Raw genomic sequence first — 20401 nt, forward strand, 5'->3', positions numbered from 1 at the left:
TGCAGCTTATCCAGGATGGCACATCAATGCGATCTGTGGCAAGAAGGTTTGCCGTGTCTGTCAGCGTAGTGTCCAGAGCATGGAGGCGCTACCAGGAGACAGGCCAGTACATCAGGAGACGTGGAGGAGGACGTAGGAGGGCAACAACCCAGCAGCAGGACCGCTACCTCCGCCTTTGTGCAAGGAGGAACAGGAGGAGCACTGCCAGAGCCCTGCAAAATGACCTCCAGCAGGCCACAAATGTGCATGTGTCTGCTCAAACGGTCAGAGACAGACTCCATGAGGGTGATATGAGGGCCCGACGTCCACAGGTGGGGATTGTGCTTACAGCCCAACACCGTGCAGGACGTTTGGCATTTGCCAGAGAACACCAAGATTGGCAAATTCGCCACTGGCGCCCTGTGCTCTTCACAGGTGAAAGCAGGTTCACACTGAGCACATGTGACAGACATGACAGAGTCTGGAGACGCCGTGGAGAACGTTCTGCTGCCTGCAACATCCTCCAGCATGACCGGTTTGGCATTGGGTCAGTAATGGTGTGGGGTTGCATTTCTTTGGAGGGCCGCACAGCCCTCCATGTGCTCGCCAGAGGTAGCCTGACTGCCATTAGGTACCGAGATGAGATCCTCAGACCCCTTGTGAGACCATATGCTGGTGCGGTTGGCCCTGGGTTCCTCCTAATGCAAGACAATGCTAGACCTCATGTGGCTGGAGTGTGTCAGCAGTTCCTGCAAGACGAAGGCATTGATGTTATGGACTGGCCCGCCCGTTCCCCAGACCTGAATCCAATTGAGCACATCTGGGACATCATGTCTCGCTCTATCCACCAACGTCACGTTGCACCACAGACTGTCCAGGAGTTGGCAGATGCTTTAGTCCAGGTCTGGGAGGAGGTCCCTCAGGAGACCGTCCGCCACCTCATCAGGAGCATGCACAGGCGTTGTAGGGAGGTCATACAGGCACGTGGAGGCCACACACACTACTAAGCCTCATTTTGACTTGTTTTAAGGACATTACATCAAAGTTGGATCAGCCTGTAGTGTGTTTTTCCACTTTAATTTCGAGTGTGACATTTTTAAATTTTTTACTATGTAAAGAACAAAGTATTTCAGAAGAATATTTAATTGGTTCAGATCTAGGATGTGTTATTTTTGTGTTCCCTTTATTTTTTTTTGAGCAGTGTGTATGTATATATATATATACACACACACATACATACACACACATACTTAGAGGTGTATGATTGCCTTATAAAACAGAGACCGCGGGGCGTGGCCTGAGAGCGCATGGAGTAGGTCGCACCGCACTGAGCTCCTGCAGACATCCTGACTTTAGAGTGGTAGCAACCCCCTATATCGCCGATCCTTTCCTACCTGGTGGTTGAGAGGCGACAGGAGGGTGCTGTGCTAAATTTCTGAGAGCCGACATGCCGAGGAAGTCCGGTAAAGGGCCGCGATATGACAGGCCAGAGGTGAGCCGGCATGGCGCCGAGAAGAAGAGGGGCCGGCCTTACAGCCCAAGCTGAGACAGACTGCGGCCGCAAAGCTGAGCAGGTTTGCTCGCACGTATAGCGCTGGGGGAGACTGGGCTGAGGAGAAGGAGATGGACGCTCATATCTCCTCTGGACAGGAGGATGAATCCACTGATGGGGAGGCCCTAGATGCGGTGAATTGGCCGCCATTAACCCCTGCACGGCCGGCAAAAGACGCGGTAGGCCCTAAAGTTGTGGTTGATGCAGAGCCTACTTTAAAAAGATATCATGGCCGCTGTGGCCAGTTGTAACAGCACACTGAAGGTGCTTACAGTGCAGGTTGGCAGCCTGAGGTCGGATGTGTCTTTAATTAGGCATGACCTACACAAAATCACAGAACGCACCTCTGAATTGGAGAAGAGGGTGTCCACTATTGAGGACGTTATTCAGCCTTTGCAAATGGCGGCAAAAACAACTGCTAAAGATATAGCTGCGTTATACGCCAAAACAGATGATCTGGAGAACAGGTCCAGAAGGAATAACCTGCGGATTGTGGGTATGCCAGAGAAGACGGAGGGGGATAATGCCACCGAATTTGTGGAAAAATGGTTGCACCAACTATTTCATGAAAAAGGTCTATCCTCATTATATGCGGTGGAGCGGGCGCACAGAGTCCCCATGCGGCCGCTTCCGCCTGGCAGACCTCCCCGTCCCATACTGGCGAAGATACTCCATTTTAAAGACCGAGACACTATCCTGCGGCAATCAAGGGACAATGAGGAGATGGTCCTGAATGGGGTTAAAGTGTCCATATTTCCGGATTATTCCAACGAAGTGCAGCGGAGGAGAAGTAGATTTATGGACATAAAGAAAAGGCTGAGAGCTCTACAGGTCCAGTACGCTATGCTGTTTCCTGCTAAACTGCGTGTGGTGGCATTGGGATCCACCAGATTTTTTGAAGATCCGGAGGAGGCGGCGCAGTGGCTGGACGTCCACGAGCGACAATTGAGAAGTGGTGCCCTGGACACTTGAAGGAGGCAGATATACGTTTCTTATGTTCACTTTATATATGCATTTGCACTCTAGGATTGCTTTAAATGTTGCACCAGTTAGGGAGTGTATTATGTAATGCTACCACATGGTAGTTCCTGAGGAGGGAGCAGGCGGTAATGATAGTAAAATGTATTTCTCAGTTGTGGGGAGGATTCTCTACCTGAGGAAATGTGTTATAAACTGTTATGTTTATTGTAGGTTGGGGGGCAGGTTGCTCTCGGATTGCCCTGTTTTAATGTGTGAATTGGATACTGAGGGGAAAGGTATCCCCAGCTACAGTAACTTGACTACGAGAGGGAGGGAGGGGGGTGGGGGAAAGGGTTAAGGTCTTAAACTATGAGCGACTGTTATCTGAGTGGGCTGTGAGATTTAAATATGGTTTGATGTTCTACCATGTCACAGGTGATTAGAGTCTTAAGCTGGAATGTGAGAGGGATGGCGGATGCACGGAAAAGACAGTGTATTTTCCAGTATCTGGGGCGGTTTCAGCCGGCTATATGTTGCCTTCAGGAAACGCATTTGACTGAAGAAAATTTACACTGGATGAGTAAAAATTGGGTGATCCATGCGTTACATGCAACTCATTCCTCTCATTCTAGAGGTGTAAGTATGATTGTGCATAGGAGTATCAGGTATGAACATATGCAGGAGTGTGTGGATGCTGAGGGCAGGTATGTGTGTGTTGTGTGTAAGGTGGATGGAATACAGGTGGTGCTGGTGTCTGTGTGCGTGCCTCCGCCGTTTGCTTCTCCGTTAATAAGAGAGATCATGGGCTTTGTGGCGGACTTCCCTGGGTTGCCGTGGCTGTTGGTAGGGGACTTTAATTGCACGATGAATGACTCCCTAGATAGATGCCGGGTGGAGGGAGCAGGTGGTTCACCGGGGAGTGCGGCTCTCAGGAATATTCTGGGTGAGGTAGGAGTACAGGATGTATGGAGATTGCGTAACCCAGATAAGCGTGAATTCTCGTGTAGATCCGCCACGCACCATTCACTATCGCGTATAGATCTGGCCCTTGTTAACGACATAATGCTACCACTAGTTAGGGATGTTGTTTATCATCCTCGGTCGTTGTCTGACCATTCTCTGGTGCAGATTGACTTGTGCCTGGGGGTGCTCGGACAGGGACCGAGGCTGTGGAAGTGTAATCCTCATTGGCTGAATGTGTTGGGTGACCTGTCTGGGATTTCTCTGGAAATTAAGGAATTTTTTGATATCAATACAGGGTCGGCTTCGATACCAGGTGTATGGGACGCCATGAAAGCCTTCCTGAGGGGAGTTCTGATGAAAGAAATTAACAAGCATAAATCCAGATCCAGGGAGGCGGATGTCAAGGCGCATGTCCTAGTGGCCGAGGCTGAGAGAGAGTTTAGTAGATCCCCCACCACGGTTAGTAGTGAGGCGCTGGAGGTAGCCCAGGAGCAGTTGAGATGTCATTTGGTCCAGGCCGCGGATAGAAAGAGATGCTTTTATCGTCAGAGATCTTTTGAGGAAGGAGAGAAGGTGGGTCACTTGTTGTCGGTGGTCTCGCAGGCTCAGAGGGGCTCCTCTTGCATTCAGGAACTGAGAGATGACATGGGGAACAGTAGCCAGGACACGAAAGGAATATTAGATATTTTAAAAAGCTTCTATGTATCTCTATATACTTCCACTGGATCTAGTTCTGATGAGGCCCTGAATGATTTCCTGGGGGAGGCGCAGTTATCGGTGCTGTCAGAAGAGGATAGAGAGAGGCTGGAGGAGCCGATTACACTTGAGGAACTGGAAGCTGCACTTGGGGACATGGCAAGTGGTAAGGCGCCTGGAGCTGATGGCCTCCCAGTAGAGGTATACAAAAAGCTGCAGGGGATATTACTCCCTGAATTACTTAAGGTGTTTGAGCACTCATTGGAGGCAGGTTCGTTACCACATTCGATGCAGGAAGCTATAATTGTGGTTATACCTAAACCTGGAAAGGATCCTAAAATACCGGATTCCTACAGGCCAATTTCACTTCTCACGGCTGATGTTAAGCTCCTGGCGAAGGTGTTGGCGAACAGGCTGTCCAAAGTAATTCTGACCATAGTACACCCGGATCAGACGGGGTTTATGCCAGGGAAATCGACGGCTATTAATCTTCGTAGGCTGTATACTAGTTTAAATATTCCGGCGGATAACAGTGGTGACAGGGCCCTGCTTGCGCTTGACGCCGCTAAGGCGTTTGACAGTGTGGAATGGAGGTATTTGTGGGGGGTCCTGAGAACTATGGGCTTTGGTGAGAGGTTCATTCAGTGGGTACAGGTTCTGTATTCTAGTCCTAAGGCGAGAATTAAAGCTAATGGAGGGCTGTCAGACTGTTTTCCCCTTGCCAGGGGCTCCAGGCAGGGATGCCCATTGTCGCCCTTATTGTTTGCTCTTGCAATAGAGCCGCTTGCGGCACATATTCGTTTATCATATTCGAGCTGCACAATAAAGTGGCTATGTACACAGATGATACTCTACTTTTCATGGGCGATACTGGTGCGTCTCTGGATGCGGCCATGGCATTGATTGACAGATTTGGTAGCTTTTCTGGACTGCGGATAAACTGGCAAAAATCCTCTTTGATGCCAATTGATGGGCAGGCCCTGGCAGGCAGACAAGTAGATAGTTTGGTGCCCTGGGTGGATAAATTTAAATATCTGGGATTACATATAACACAGAGGCTATCGGATTTTGAAGAACTAAATCTGTCCCCATTGCTGGCTACTTTTAGGATTAAAGTGAGGTCATGGTGTAGACTCTTTCTTTCGGTGGTAGGTAGAGTTAACCTTTTAAAAATGGTTATGATGCCCCAGTTGCTATATATACTGAATAATGCTCCAGTTTGGATCCCTCTGGATAGATTCAAGAAAATTCACTTGGAAGTATGGACAGGCTAGGATCAAACTGGAGACATTACAGTATTCTAAGTCGGAAGGGGGCCTAGCTGTCCCTAACGCATGGATTTATTTTTTGGCTTCCCAATGTCAGCATTTTAAGGGATGGATTGATCTACAAGCACCGGACATGACTGGGCAGATATTGCAGCATTGGCTGGGCAGCCGTGACCTCATGGGCATTCTGGAAGGCTCAGGAATGCATGCAGGGAGGGAAAAACTCCCTCTTATTGAACTTATGAAAAGAGTTTGGGCAAAAGTGAAGCTGCTAAGAGGAGTGGGTGGTATTAGTGAACTTTCTCCTATTGGAAAGAACCACTTGTTGCCAGAACTATTTGCCATACCAGGACTTAGGAACTGGGAAACTTATGGAGTGACGAGAATTGGACAATTAATTAAGGACAAGATATGTAAGTCATTTCAAAACTTGCAGCAGGAATTTAATATCCCTAGGGAGTGGTTCTATAAGTATCTTCAAATAAGACATGCCCTTGAGGCCACGTTGCGGAAAGGATGTGAGATAGCTCAAATGGAGGTGGTCCATAAGCTTGTTCTTCCGACAGGTGGGGGAAAAAGAGGGTTAATATCACAGGTGTACGCTCGTTTACTGGAAAAATTCTTAGAGGGATATCCGCTTTCAAGAATGAAAAAATGGGAGGCTGACGTGGGAGATATGTCTAAGGATAAGTGGGAAGATATATTGGAAGGAGTCCCCAAGGTGTCCTTGAGCGAACAGGGCAAACTGTCCCAACTATTTATCATACATAGAGTGTACAAAACACCGGTGTTCCTGAAAAAGATAGGAGTAAGAAGTGATGACAAGTGCCCAAAGTGTATGGAAGAGGGTGCGGACTTGTTGCATATGCTGTGGTCTTGTCCAGTAGTTGGTAATTATTGGGAGGATGTTAGGAATATGATTAATAGTAAACTGACATTGAAAATTCAAAAAGATCCTAAGGTGTGTATTCTGGGGTATGTATCTGAAATTGGAGGGACTGAACCGGTTAAGGTCGCTGTGGGGAGATTGCTATATGTGGCCAGGAAACTGATTGCTATGAGGTGGATCCAGGGAAGTCCGCCTACACTGAGTGAGTTTGAACGGAAGGTGCATGACATGCTGATACTTGAAAAAGGGGTGTTTGTGAAGAGAGGGTGTCCTCAGAAGTTTGATAAAATGTGGAGTGAATGGTTATCTCATACCCATGTGGTTATATAGGCTCGTGATGGTCAAGACCAGCTGTTAGGGTTGGGGGGGTTAGGGCAGGGGAAGGGGGGGAGGGAGGTTGGGAAGGTTAAGTTATTGGTAATTCTATGTCTAAAATATTTGTTTTAGCAAGTGTACACGTACTGTACGGATTCGTGTTAAAACTGAGTGGTGATATACTTATGATTACTGTTGTTCACTGATTCCACACGGTGGATAATGTAAAGAAAAGGAAACACAACGTAATGTTTTATGTTTTATTATGTATTTATTGTTTAATAAAAACGATTTGATTTAAAAAATAAATAAAACAGAGACCGCATGGAGTGTCAGTGCTGAGGAGACGGCAGGGGCTATGCGTTTCTATGAAGCCTGAGTGACTCTGTGACTAACTGACAGAAGTTAGAAAAAGGCGGCCATAACTCGAAGAGGATTTCCAGGACTTAAATATTGATGGCCTTTCCCAGGAACAGATATGACTAGATGTTAATAAAAATCTTAGCCAACTTTTTTTTCTCCAACCAAACCCAGTAGCTTGATGGTTTATAGTGGGAAAAGTTGGCATTACAGAGTGAACGTGGATTCAAGAAAAGAATAAAGAAACTGGATATCAAGCTGTAAGCGCAAGAGATCTACCTCTAAATTTGAAATTACCGCCGCATAGCAGTGACGTCATCTAAGCGTCCGCCCGGAACCCCAGATCACCAGGTCACGTGGGACGCCACAGTCGGCCGTGCTCGGCCACCTGGGAAACCAGCGCTGCGGCCAGGCAGCAAGGAGGGGAGAGACCGGGAGAGTATAAGCGGCTGGACATTGTAAGTAACTTGGAGGCTAGTTCAAATGTGCTTTACCTGAACACTGGACATTGGCATTCAGTCACCATTAGTGCCCCATCTCATTTGGACACAGTTCATTGATTCATTGGTGCTATCTTCCGGATATCCAATACCACCACCACTATTGGGACATTTTGTGCTGTCACAGACATCACAACCATAACTGGGACACTGTTTGTATGAACTCTGTGTGACCACATCGTACCCATAGTAGTGTGCAGGCCGGTGCACAATAGATATTGCCATCAGTATTGGGATAGTATGTATATGTGTATGTGAATTATAGGCTGTTATACAACAATATATATGTACTTGATGTAAGTTTTATGTATATTTTAGGGGTTTGTTTTTAGAGTATTAAATACCACTTATTCATCCACTTAGTGTTTCCCTTTTGTGTGTGCCCCCTCACTCTTTTATACGTTTCAAAAGTTATTTTAAGGAGTTTAGAAAACCCATCAGGGAAATTCCGGCCCCTCGACTATTAGCCAGAGCGGCTACAAAGAGTGCCTAAAATTTTTGAAGGATGTGACTCCTTCTTGTGATACTCCATGGACAGCCCATTGATTTCAGTGTATATTGTGCAATTCTTCACTCCTCCTCCGGAGGCGCTGCAGGGAAACTGAACAGGAGAGGGGGGGGGGGGGGGGGGGGATATAGAAACGGGACAACCTCTGCTTATTTGCTACTCTAACCTAAAGCCGATTGTCTTAAGTGGAGAACTCCTTTAAAAGCACAATATTGAGGACCTTTCCGCAAGAGGTGGGACACCCGCCAATCACCTGTTAGAAAAGGCTGTGGCGCTCCAGTGAGAGGGGCGGCCTCCTCAGAGCGCCATACACGGTATAGTGGCTGCGATTGGTACTGCAGCTCAGGCCCATTCACTTGAATGGGACGGAGCTGCGCTCTGGCCACGTGACCGATTAACGCGACGTCACTGGCCTAGGAAGAGGCCGCGCTGCTCGCCCGGCGGTGCTGGTTCTCAGACCCCCCACCATCTAATAAATATATTAATGGCCATGAATATTCCACTCCCAAAAAAAACCAAAAAACGTCTGAATGCACAGCAAGGGTTAAGCTCAGCCCCCACTTTCTCGAGCGGCGGTAATGAGTTATCCTCGCCTCGCACTTGCATCGAGTAGTTTAATTTCTCACTGAAAAGGGATTAAAAAGCCGCCATGTGGTGTTTTTTTTTCCCAGCCGTATCAATCCTGCATTTTGTCCATTTGTAAACTAATGGAAACGCGGCCATTAGGGTAATTGGATTTTTATGTTGCCTTATACTTTACTGCGTTTGCTGTTTTTTCGGTGGTTCCGGGCCCCGCCATCGCCGAACTGTTCATCTGTGTGGAGTTCGACGATTTCCATATTCCCAGGGCGGCCATTCTCCTCCGAGAGGTGAAGGCTCAGAAGTGGCGGCAGATCGGCGCTGTGCGGGGCAGCCGCCATTAATCTGCGTCCTTTTTATAATTGTATCTTGTGATGTTAATAAGCTTTTCATTTTTTCTGTATAGCCGGTTATTAAGCGGGGGCCGGGGAGACGGGCCCTGGACTAATAAGCGGCTCATTAGGCGCCCGGGGCTTCATAGTGAGAAATGATAATCGCTAAGATTCATGAATACGTATGAAACTGATCGCCACCTAGCGCTTGAATAGCAATTCCCTAATATTCAGGGTAAGCAGAAAAAAAAATATATATATATATAATTGCATGGATTCCATTATAAGCGAGACTGATTATCTGTATATGGCATTTCCCCTTTAAAGGGGTATTCCGGCCAGAAGCAGTTATGAACGATCCACTGGAATGGCTAGGGGACCCCCACATTATCCAGAATGGGGATGCCGGTCCTTCCTACCAGCAGCAAGACTAGAGCCGGGAAGTACTGACTGGAGCGGTGCTCGGACGTTTCTATCAGTGCTATAGGCTTTGAATAAAGCAGTAGGGCGCATACTGGATCACCGCTCCCTCACCGGGTCTGGCCAGCACTGGGCGCGCCAGCAGTCAGCAACTACCCGGGGGATGCATGCTGGTGGCTCGAATATCCCTTTAAAGCAGGCATGCTCAACCTGCGGCCCTCCAGCTGTTGCAAAACTGCAACTCCCAGCATGCCCGAACAGCCTACAGCAGGGCATTGTGGGAGTTGTAGTTTTACAACAGCTGGAGGGCCGCAGGTTGAGCGTGCACGCTTTAAAGGATATGCCCTCCTTTCAACACCGTGATGGTATTAGGTCTGCAATTCTGTACATAGAGTTAAAGGGGTGTCCAGGATTTTATCCTCGGGATAGGTCATCCATGTCAGATCAATGGGGGTCCAACTGCAAGCACCACTGCTATTTGCTGGTTTAAAGAGTCTTTCCGAGATATTTTTTGTTTAACGATGACCTGTCCTCTGGATAGTCATCAGTATGTGATCGTGGGGGGTCCCACACTTGGCGCCCCCACCGATCAGCTGTTTGTGAAGGCAGCGGCACTCGCCGGCCTTCTCTCAGCTTTTCCTAGGCCAGTGACAAGACGTTCATGTGTCACGTGGCCGAGATGCAGCTCAGCCCCATAGAACTGAACGGGGCTGAGCTGCAATACCAAGCACGACCATTATACAATGTACGGCGCTGTGCTTGGACCCCCACTGATCAGATACTGATGGATAGGTCATCAGCAACAAAAAAAAATATATAATCTTGGAAAACCCCTTTAAGAGACCACAACATTTGTATGAGCGGCCTCTACATAATATACCAAGCACAGCACAGTCCGCTGTATACCGGCTGGTACTGCCCTCAGCTCAGGGTCTACAGCTGCTAGTAATGTCCTGCCTGACAACCTCAGCTCCATTTCTACACGCGGGATAGATCTATGTGTCAGGTTCTTTATATGAGGCCCTACTACTACAGGCCTGGACATCATGAACACTGCTGCCCCCTTGTGGGCTTTCGCATGCAAATACACAATGGGGCAAATATAATAAACCTGTCTAGTAAATTTAGAAGAGGGAGTCGAAGATGCGGCAGATTTATCAAAGTGACACCTGTTGGTTGGATTACTGTGCAGCTAAATTTTGCTCCTGAATTTTGCTGCATCTTGGTGCAAAAAAAGGGTCCAAAACACGCAATATATGCAGGGCAAAACACGGGCACCAGTTTTTGGTGCAAATAGTACCTAGATTAGTAAATCTCTGCATCCCAAATGTACATATGAGGGTGAAGACGTATGACAAGCACATTACGGCTGCTCATTGCTCCGTAGTACACATAGAGAGAATGTCTAAACCTGACCGGCCTGGTGCAGTAAAACCTTCTCAGCCGTCAGTAAGGGATGTGACAGGTACCCATGATAGAAATCTTCCAGAAATACATAAACCCCAATGAATTAAAACACACAAGAATTGTTTAAGAGTTTTTACAGCCACCTTGAGTTCAATGGAAGTTATATCAATCTGTGTGCAGTGAGCTCCACCTAGTGGTGGCCAGAGTTATATCATGCAACTCTATGACTGCGAGAGGGGAGGAAAAAAGTTGGAGCTTAATGGGTGAAAAAAATAAAAAATCAGCCCGGACCCCTCTAAAAATGTATTAAGAAATAATGTGGACGTCAATATAAAATAATACATTTTTAAAGAAGATCTGTCCCCATGATTCACCCGAATAAAACCAGTTTAGAGTTTATCGTGGTGACTAGATTGAGGTGACTATTACTGAGAATTTATTATTAATAATCATTTAATACATTAAATATTACAATACTACTCATTTTAGTTGTATGCAAATGAGGCGCTCAGAGGACGGAGGGGCTGGCCTAGACCCTAGTAACAGGGTCAGGAATCCTCACCACTCCGATGCCTGACCCTGAATTTGTAGGCATGAACCAGCAGCAGTACCATCGGCACATGTGCGATCTCAGAGCGGGGACGACTACTCGGACACCTTCACTGCGCCGTTGCATGTGCGATATTTCAGGGTCCGACACCTGAGCAGTGAGGATGTCTGGCTCTGTCAATCTCACTGGGAGGAGGAGGGGGTGAGCTAGGCCAGCCCCATGGTGCTCCAAGCAAAAAATAAAATAACAATCCTACTAAAATAATCGGTAATTACGATCGCAGAGAGAAAGGGCTCATTATAGTCACCAGGATCAACCCTAACCGGCAGTAATGTCTGGTTTAATAAGGTTGATCATGGTGACAGAAGCTCTCAGTAAGGCCTCATGCACACGGCCATTCCATGCATTGGGGACCACAATTGCGGTCCCCAATGCACGGGCAACATCCGTGCAGCGGGCCGGACTTATTCAACTTGAATGGATCCGTGGTCTGTCCGCACCGCCAAAAAATATGACATGTCATATTTATTTGCGGTGTGGAACAATGGAAAGAAACACCACGGAAGCACCCCGTAGTGCTTCCGGTGTTCCTTTCCGCGACTCTGTTCTGCATCTCCGGAATTGCGGACCTATTCAAGTGAATGGGTCCGCATCCGTGATGTCTGGTGCACACGGCCGGCTGCCGTGGATTGCTGACCCGCCGTTTGCGGGCCGCCCAACGGCCGTGTGCATGAGGCCTAAGAACCATTCTGAGTTACGCTGTGAGGCCCCATGATTACTTTTTGCACCCCTGGTCAGGGTGACACAGCTCGTCATCAATAAACAGACTGGTGAACCCCAGAACAGACCCGGGGGCGACCACACACTGACCTGTCCGGGTTTTACTATTGGTGAGAATCTCTTGGAGACGTTCCTGCAGTTTATCCGCCCTCTTTCTCTCCAGGTGCAACTGTCTTTTCAGATCTTTAAGCTGTAAGGAAAGGTAAACATTATATTATTATGATAGATGGATATATTATATTGTGAGATGGGCGATACAGCTGTCTAATGGTTTGTATTCATATGGTAAGTAAAATACTCACCCCAGTGTCGCTAGGCAAAAATGGCAATATAATTGTGGATGTGGGGGGGGGGGCACACTCTGATATCTCTGGCTGTATATATTAATCACAATACGTTAAAGTAGTTCAATATAAAACAATAAAAATGGATCTTGGTAAAATATCAATTTATTTGCTAGAATGCTAAATAAAAGGCGTCATACGCATCGTCAATAGGTACAATTATAGTTGTTATAAACATTTAGTTGTTATATAAATTACTATAAAAAATGCTGCAAAAATTGATTAATTGAACCTATTTCTTTGAATGGAAACCTTAAAATATAAAAACAAACAAAAAGATAATAAAAAATAAAATATTAGGAAAAATACTAGAAAAAGATAATAAAAAATAAAATATAAATAAAAATGCTAGAAATATTGGAAAAATAAAACATGTATTATTAATTTGTAAAAAGAGTCAATTCCTAAAATATCCCCTTCATAGGGATCTGTTGATATTTGCAGGGTGATGGTCTTTTCACTTGTGTCCAGTAGGTGGCGCTGTTGCTTTAGAATTAGATGCAATCGGGATAGAATGACATCTAATTGCAGCGATTAGTTTTTCTTCCTTAATCGTCTGGGGGGAAAAAAAGTCCTTCCATATTGGTATAGTTGATGATCCTGATGTAGAATAGAGGGGTAAGGATTCAGCAGATCGCTGCTTGTTGATAGAGAGGTGCTGTTTGTTAAGTGGGATTAGGTGTATATATATATATATCGCATATATCGATCAATATGTCCGATATTCCCACATCAACAGATGCACCAAACAGAGATGGATCTGCCAGAAGACGCAGCCATTACACCCACAGGGAAGACTTTAACACTATATGTGTTATCCCGGCCCTTCCAGTCTTTGTGTTACTACATTACCCGTCCTGGCGTCCCACGTGTGCGGGAGCTTCAGCGGCGTCTTGTCCTCCGGGTGAATACAGAGGTGCCGGGCTGTTGGTTTTCTTTAATGTGTTCAGTTCAAACAGATTGGATGTTGGATCCTTTGCTGAATTGTTGCGATCACTTGAAAATATAAAAAAAGTGTATGGCCCCTGAGGTAGAAGCATTGCGCTTCGAAACGCGTACGGTATTCCCTGCAGTAAAATACACACTTTATATTTTCAAGTGATCGCAACAATAGAATGACATCTGAGTAAGGGCTCATTCAAACGGCCGTATGCTGTCCGCAAAAATACTGAATGCTATCCGTTTTTTTGCGGATCCGCAAAAAAAATGAAACATGTCCTATACTTGTCCGTGGAAATCAGGACATGGCCCCATTGAAGTCTATGGGTCCGCAAAAATACTGAATGCTATCCGTTTTTTTGCAGATCCGTTTTTTTGCAGATCCGCAAAAAAACGGATAGCATTCAGTATTTTTGCGGACAGCATACGGCCGTCTGAATGAGCCCTAACTTAGATGTTACTTTTAATTCTAAAGCAACAGCGCCACCTACTGGACACAAGTGAAAAGACCATCACCCTGCAAATATCAACAGATGGAAAAATCCCTATGACGGGGATATTTTAGGAATTGACTCTTTTTACAAATTAATAATACATTTTTTATTTTTCCAATATTTCTAGTATTTTTGTCCTATTTCTTTTTCTAGTATTTTTCCTATATTTTATTTATCTTTTTGCTTGTTTTTTATTTTAAGCTTTCCATTCAAAGAAATAGGTTCTATTAATACATTTTTACAGCATTTTTTATAGTAATTTTTATAACAACTAAATTTTTATAACAACTATAATTGTACCTATTGACGATGCGTATGACGCTTTTTATTCAGCATTCTAGCAAATAAAATTTATATTGTACCAAGATCAATTTTTATTGTTTTATTGAACTACTTAAACGTATTGTGATTAATATATACAGCCAGAGATATCAGAGTGCCCCCCCCCCCCACATCCACAATTATAATGAAATGAATGGCCAACAATGTAATAGGCGGACAGAGCGGTTAGCGGCTCTCGGCTAGGTTTAAAGGGTTTCTGTCACCAGATTTAACCCTATTAAGCTAGCTGACATTAGCGATGTGCTAATGTCAGCTAAACCTAACTACCCTATTCCTACTTTTATCTATGCCCCCGTTACGCCAGAAATCTAACTTTTATAATATGCTAATTAGCCTCTAGAAGCAAGGGGGGGGGGGGCGTTGTTCCTGCGCCTAGAGCAGGCATGGCCAACCTGCGGCCCTCCAGCTGTTGTAAAACTACAACTCCCACCATTCCCTGCTGTAGGCTGATAGCTGTAGACTGTCCGGGCATGATGGCAGTTGTAGTTTTGCAACATCTGGAGAGCCTCAGGTTGGCCATCCCTGGCCTAGAGGCTCCGTTCTCCCACCTTTGTTGCCTCCCTCCAAGTCCTAAATGACAGGGCCAGGCAGCGCTCGCATCTGTCTGCCAGCCCTGTAATCTCGCGCCGTTCAGCATTCAGCGCAGGCGTGGTGAGGGAAAGACGCTTGCAGGCTGCCAGGTACCAGAGCACAGGGCTGGCAGACAGATGCGAGCGCTGCCTGGCCCTGTCAATCAGGACTTGGAGGGAGGCGACAAAGATGGGAAAACGGAGCCTCTCGGAGCACCCCCTTCCCTCCTGCTCCTAGAGGCTAATTAGCATATTATAAAAGTTAGATTTCTGGCGTAACGGGGGCATAAGATAAAAGTAGGAATAGGCTAGTTAGGTTTAGCTGACATTAGCACATCGCTAATGTCAGCTAGCTTAATAGGGTGAAATCTGGTGACAGAAACCCTTTAAAGCTGAGGGATACAGCAGGCAACCCCTCTCTGTGATGTCCATACGCCCCATGCCAAGCCATGACCACTTTAAGGATACGTATATACTCACAGCTGCACTTCCCTTCTTCTCCAGGATTCTCTGTCCATCAGCGGTATCCTTTACATCCTAATGATAAAAACACATATCAATAGTCAATCAACATGAAAGAGACAAGTCCTCTGCACCAAGGAACACTGAACCGCGTGGTTCCCTCCGCATGAAAATCACTCACAATTTGGGCCAAGAGAAAAGATGCCCTTACGCATTAGACGAGAATCCTGAGGGAGGCAACCGTCTGTGAATGGAGGGTGTGCCAAAGCTCCCTTCATGGAAGGATCAGCCATGTTGGAATTCAAAATGCCCTATTCTTCATTCCCGCAGGGGATACGCTGCTGTCAGATATGTCTGCCAGCGCTCTATTTCTCTCCTCCCATGAAGAACTCATACACGGTTGACACTGCTGAGCATGCGTGTGCACTGGAGGTCGGGAATGTGGTCACCATAAAGTGGCTGTCCCAAAATGTAAACTTATCCCCAAGATAAGATATAAATGCCTGATCGCTGAGGTTCGACTGCTTGGTCCCCCCCCATGATCACGAGAATGGAGTGGAGGTCGAGCATGTGCACTGCTACTCCATCTTTATGGGACTGGTGGAGATGGCCAAGTGGTCAGCTATCTCCGACAGTCCCATAGAGAATGAATGGAGCGGCTACGCACAGGCTCGACTGTCACTATGTTCATACAGGGGGACATAGGACCCCCCAGTGGTTGGACCCCTGTATGATAGGGGGGAGCACTGACTACTTTCCGCTGTACCTGCTTTAGCCGCTCTATTGTTTCATTAAGACTTTCTTTGTCCTTCTCAGAAAACGTTATTTGTTCTGTCAGCGTCTCCAGCTCCTGTTCTTTCGCCTGTGGAGGGAAGGAAGACCAAATCAACGGCAAGACTTCAAGGGACACATCACCAATAAGCAAGGAGAGTTGCTTTCCTACCTCCCCATGTATACATGGGAGATCATTCAATTATTTTTGTATGGTCATGATTTTTGCGGGCTGCAGGGAAGGGTTAAGGGGGGCCCTTAGAAGGTGCTGGGCAGCCCACCCGATCATATAGCATGGGCACGACCAATACGCCGTTAGGCAGCATGGTGCACTAAACCTTATGGTCCACCGCCTCAAACAAATGAAAATGTTTCCAAGCACACAACTGCTCTAAGTCTTGAGGCCCCTTTAATAAACCAGCACATCATAGGGCTGTACCTGAAGATCAGCAGAATGCTCCTTTCGCAGTTTGGCCAAATCTTCTTCATGTTTCAACTGGTTCTTTTCAATGGTCTCCTAAACACATTATACATATTAGACATATGAAAAAAATAAAAGACCTGCAAAGTGGCAGCTCAACCGTCCCCCCCCCCCCCCAACATCAAATATATTGGGAGCATGGGCTGTATGTAGTCTGTGAGACATGGTGCTGGATGTTATGTCCTGGGTCCATGCCCGCTGGAGCCCCTCTGCTCTTGGCTTCAGAGTCCGGAGCGCTGCAGTGCTCTGCCCGACCTGTACCTCCTACATGCAGCCTCTCCTGGTCTCTCTAAGTGGAGCACGTGCTCTTAATGGCCTCTTAAAAGGGACACCACATGAACACCTTCCGCTGCTCCCACCCTTTGGCAGCCTTTCCAAGGGTCAGATGGCTGACAAATAGGTTTTAGTCACTAGATTCCTGCAGAGGTGCGCAAGACTATCCGTTTGCCTGTGTAATTGACCCTTAGCTGCCTCTACTTCTTCCTGGTACTGACCCTGTTCTGCCCATCCTGCCCATTTAGCGCATTACTCCTTCGCTGCCTGCACTGACCTCGGCTTGTTTCCTGCATACTTTTATGCCGGAACCCTCTGTGTTTCGCACGGTTTTCTCTTGACCCGCGGTTTTCTCACCCGTCCGGCGATGCACAGGTAAGCCCTTACCTGTGCCGGGAGCCGGTCTGAAACCAAATGCCGTCACCGGGAGCAGGCAGTTCCGAGAACAGCCGCCGGAGGCCTTCAATCGGGCTGTTCTCGGAACTGCCTTCTCCCGCTGACCGCATTTGATTTCAGACCGGCTCCCGGCACAGGTAAGGGCTTACCTGTGCATCGCCGGACGGGTGAGTCAAGATGGCAGCCCGCATGTGTTCATTGGCAAACACTGCGAACTGACCATCACTGCTTGGGAGTAGTTCCGAGTCTAATCTGTTCAGTGGCACAGCAAATCTACATCCGCTTCCATAACACAAATAGACCACCACGCTGACCCCACACTTACTTCTGCCTCCTTTAGTCGCCGCTCAAACCAGCCTTTGGTTCCTTCTATTGACTGGATCTGTAAGCGCAGTTCTTCTGTTGTTTGCTGCAATCCTTCCAACTCCCGAATTCGAGCCTGAAGAAACATTAGATTCTGTAACTATTACATAGATGCACATAGGTCCAGCTATTTAACTAGCCTACTGGGGGTTTCCTCTGTCCATGGGAATACTGAGCCAGCCTTCTGCATAGAGCAGCTCTATGGCTTCTCTGGGTGATAGAAAAAGGGTGATCCCTCACCCCTCATTACGTCTGTGAACCCCAACCGGCTAACATGACAACTTCATCCAATCTGACCGCTGATGGTATCAAAAATGGTCAACTACTGATGTGAGACGACCAACCCCAGAAACTAATCTTAAAAACTAAACATTTGATCCCATGGTGGTTCCTTATATCGGTAAACCTGCCTTCCTTTCTCGGAGGTCTAGGTCCATATCTCATGGTTGGCAGCAGTCAGCCATACCTTCTCATCCCTCAGCTGACCTCTCAGATCTTCCTCGCCGCGGTTCTTCTCTTCGTGAAGCTCCCTCAGTTCCTTCTCGTACTTGGCTCTGATGCTTAGGACCTCCTTCTCATGCTGGAGCTTAATATTGCCCACCTCTTCTTTGTGCCGTGCCTTCTCCTGTTGCATTTCGATGGCCATCTCATCCAACATGCCTTTTCGCTTATCAGCGCTCTGCAAGAAGCGGCAAGTGTCACCCGCCAGGTGTGAAGAAAACAGTAAAGGAAGGCGCAAGAACATCAGGTACCTTTCGGGCTTCTTCCAGATCCTGCTGCAGCTGCTGAATCTCCTGTTTCTGTTCCTGCAGCTGCTCCAGCAGGCGGCCATTCGCACGGCCGGACTCCTGCCGAAAAGAGAGAGAGAGAGGGTGAAATGGTGGAAACTTATAACATGTGCCTAAAGGTGTTAACGTAGGGATGCTGGTGGAGGGGTCGAGGCTACATACCTGGCGTCCAGTGGTTACTCACCTGTCCAGGCCCCAGCACGGCTTTGGCAGTAACTTCATGTTTGCACGTCTCCTACAATGATCAGGCAGAGCGATTCAAGAGCACTCTGTATGATCAGTGTTAATGTGGTGAAGGGGTCTCCTGACCCCCCCTGGCTTCAGGGAAGGCTCGAAATTGTAACCCCTATAGCTAAGCCACTGCCTTTAAGTTGCTTTCTAAACATGGACGTGCATTTAGAGTTTTCAGTGTAGAGGAAAACCGCCTTCTGGCGAACACTACAATGTGAAATACATTTTAAAATATCTTCTATGTGAAGATATCATCACTTAAAGGGGTTGTCTCACCTCAAACACTGGTAGCATGTCGCTAGGATATGCCACCAATGTCAGATAGGTCGGGGTCCCACCTCTCTCTAGTGAACCGCGCATGTGCGGCCGCCCTCCATTCAATGTCTCAGCTATTTCTGTCAGTTCCTCAGAAATGAATGGAGGGCGGCCTCCTTCTCTTTAGGAATCTATCTGACATTGGTGGCACATGACACTAATGTTTGAGGTGAGGCTACCCCTTTACAGTGGCAGGCCTGGGGCTGCACTACTGAGAGATTCGATGACATGGCCTCCTCTGATCTCTGTCAGGTGCAGCATCCTTGTGGGGATACAAAGTCAGACAGGGTGCAAATATTGAATGCGTGGTCGTATTATCTCAGTGGTGCAGCCTCAGGTCCAGGCTTATTCTCTTATAAAACTTACATTTTTGATTCATTGGCAGACCTCTGTGATCAGCCACTATAGAAAATAAAGGGCTCCGAGGCTGCAGCTATTAGGATACGAACCGATGGTCCTCCTGCCCCATGCGGCCAAAACTCTGTCCACAGGTGGTGGTCAATGGCTGAATGTAATAAACCATTTATACCAGGTGCCCACTGCATGTGGGCAGAATTGCGGCCTTGTGCGGCAGTCAGACCGTATGTTCTCACCCTCGAGCCAAGTTCACACGGGTGTATTATGGGCGCATTTTGGACGAGTAGACTGTGAGTTTACAGATCAAAATTCATAATATCATAGGCATCTATGACGCTGTGATTTGGCTGGTTCACACATCTGAAATATGGATGCATAATGCAGCTACACATGTGTGGACCTGGCCTCAACATATAGATCCTTTAACTACTACCACCACCATCTTCTACCCACCTGCAGCTGAGTTTTAAGGTCTTCCCTCTGGGCCAGCAGAGCGTCCTTCTCATTCTGCAGCTGCTGAAGTTCTGCCGTCAGAGCCGCACTTTGGTCCCGTAATAAACTTAGCTCCTGGGTTCTGGATGTCTGAATCTAAATTGTAAAAAGAAAAGGTCTGCAATGGATTCCAACAGCGTTAATATTCGGGAGATCGTTTAAGCAGAAGCAACATAGGAGTGCGTGGCACATGCAAGGTGTGCAAGGGTCACCCATGCAAACTGTCTGGTAATTAGGTGCAGGATACGTGTGTGGGGGGGGGGGGGGTGAACAATTGAATTTGAATCATGGGATTAAACTGAGGGGTCATCAGACATGACATGATTGAGAGGATTTGGGTCGGTCTCCACCGGACTGATGATCTGGTACAAAGTGAAGGATGTTATACCTGCTCCAAGGCCGCTAGGTTGGTACGCAGGGCATCGTTCTCTGACAAAATGTTGTCAACCTGCTCCTGGCTCTCCGCACTTTGCCACGCTACCTATACCCAGGAAGGCAGCAGCAGACGGAGGCAGAAGACAGGAGAAGAGCAGGAAAGAGGAGAGTTCAGTGACAGAAACAGAAGTCGGCCCTCAGCATCACCCAGTCAGTGCCCCACGCACCTGCTCCTGTAGTCCTTGAAGGGACTTCTCATGGTCTTGTTTCAAGCTCTGGATCTGCTCCTTCAGATCAGCACAGACCTGTAGAGACACACATTCATAGAAGACTCTTCAAGATGTTGTTAGG

The 20401-nt window shown here is 47.2% G+C and overlaps 1 protein-coding gene across 2 annotated transcripts in view; it reads right to left on the minus strand.

Moving 5' to 3' along the window:
• Positions 1-20401, minus strand: part of GRIPAP1 (GRIP1 associated protein 1) — a 59512-nt gene that overhangs the window by 26958 nt on the left and 12153 nt on the right. The window contains exons 14-23 of one of the 2 annotated variants that reach the window (XM_040442393.1): positions 20278-20355; positions 20064-20156; positions 19637-19771; positions 18245-18340; positions 17959-18171; positions 17455-17568; positions 16419-16496; positions 15975-16070; positions 15227-15283; positions 12149-12248 (exon numbers count right to left, since the gene is read on the minus strand). In XM_040442393.1, coding sequence (XP_040298327.1) covers positions 12149-12248; positions 15227-15283; positions 15975-16070; positions 16419-16496; positions 17455-17568; positions 17959-18171; positions 18245-18340; positions 19637-19771; positions 20064-20156; positions 20278-20355 — 1060 coding nt within the window. The remainder of the gene's footprint in view (positions 1-12148; positions 12249-15226; positions 15284-15974; positions 16071-16418; positions 16497-17454; positions 17569-17958; positions 18172-18244; positions 18341-19636; positions 19772-20063; positions 20157-20277; positions 20356-20401) is intronic. The other variant, XM_040442394.1, reaches the window with a different exon arrangement.

Source organism: Bufo bufo, chromosome 8 (assembly GCF_905171765.1).
Source record: "Bufo bufo chromosome 8, aBufBuf1.1, whole genome shotgun sequence".
Lineage (NCBI taxonomy): Eukaryota > Metazoa > Chordata > Amphibia > Anura > Bufonidae > Bufo > Bufo bufo.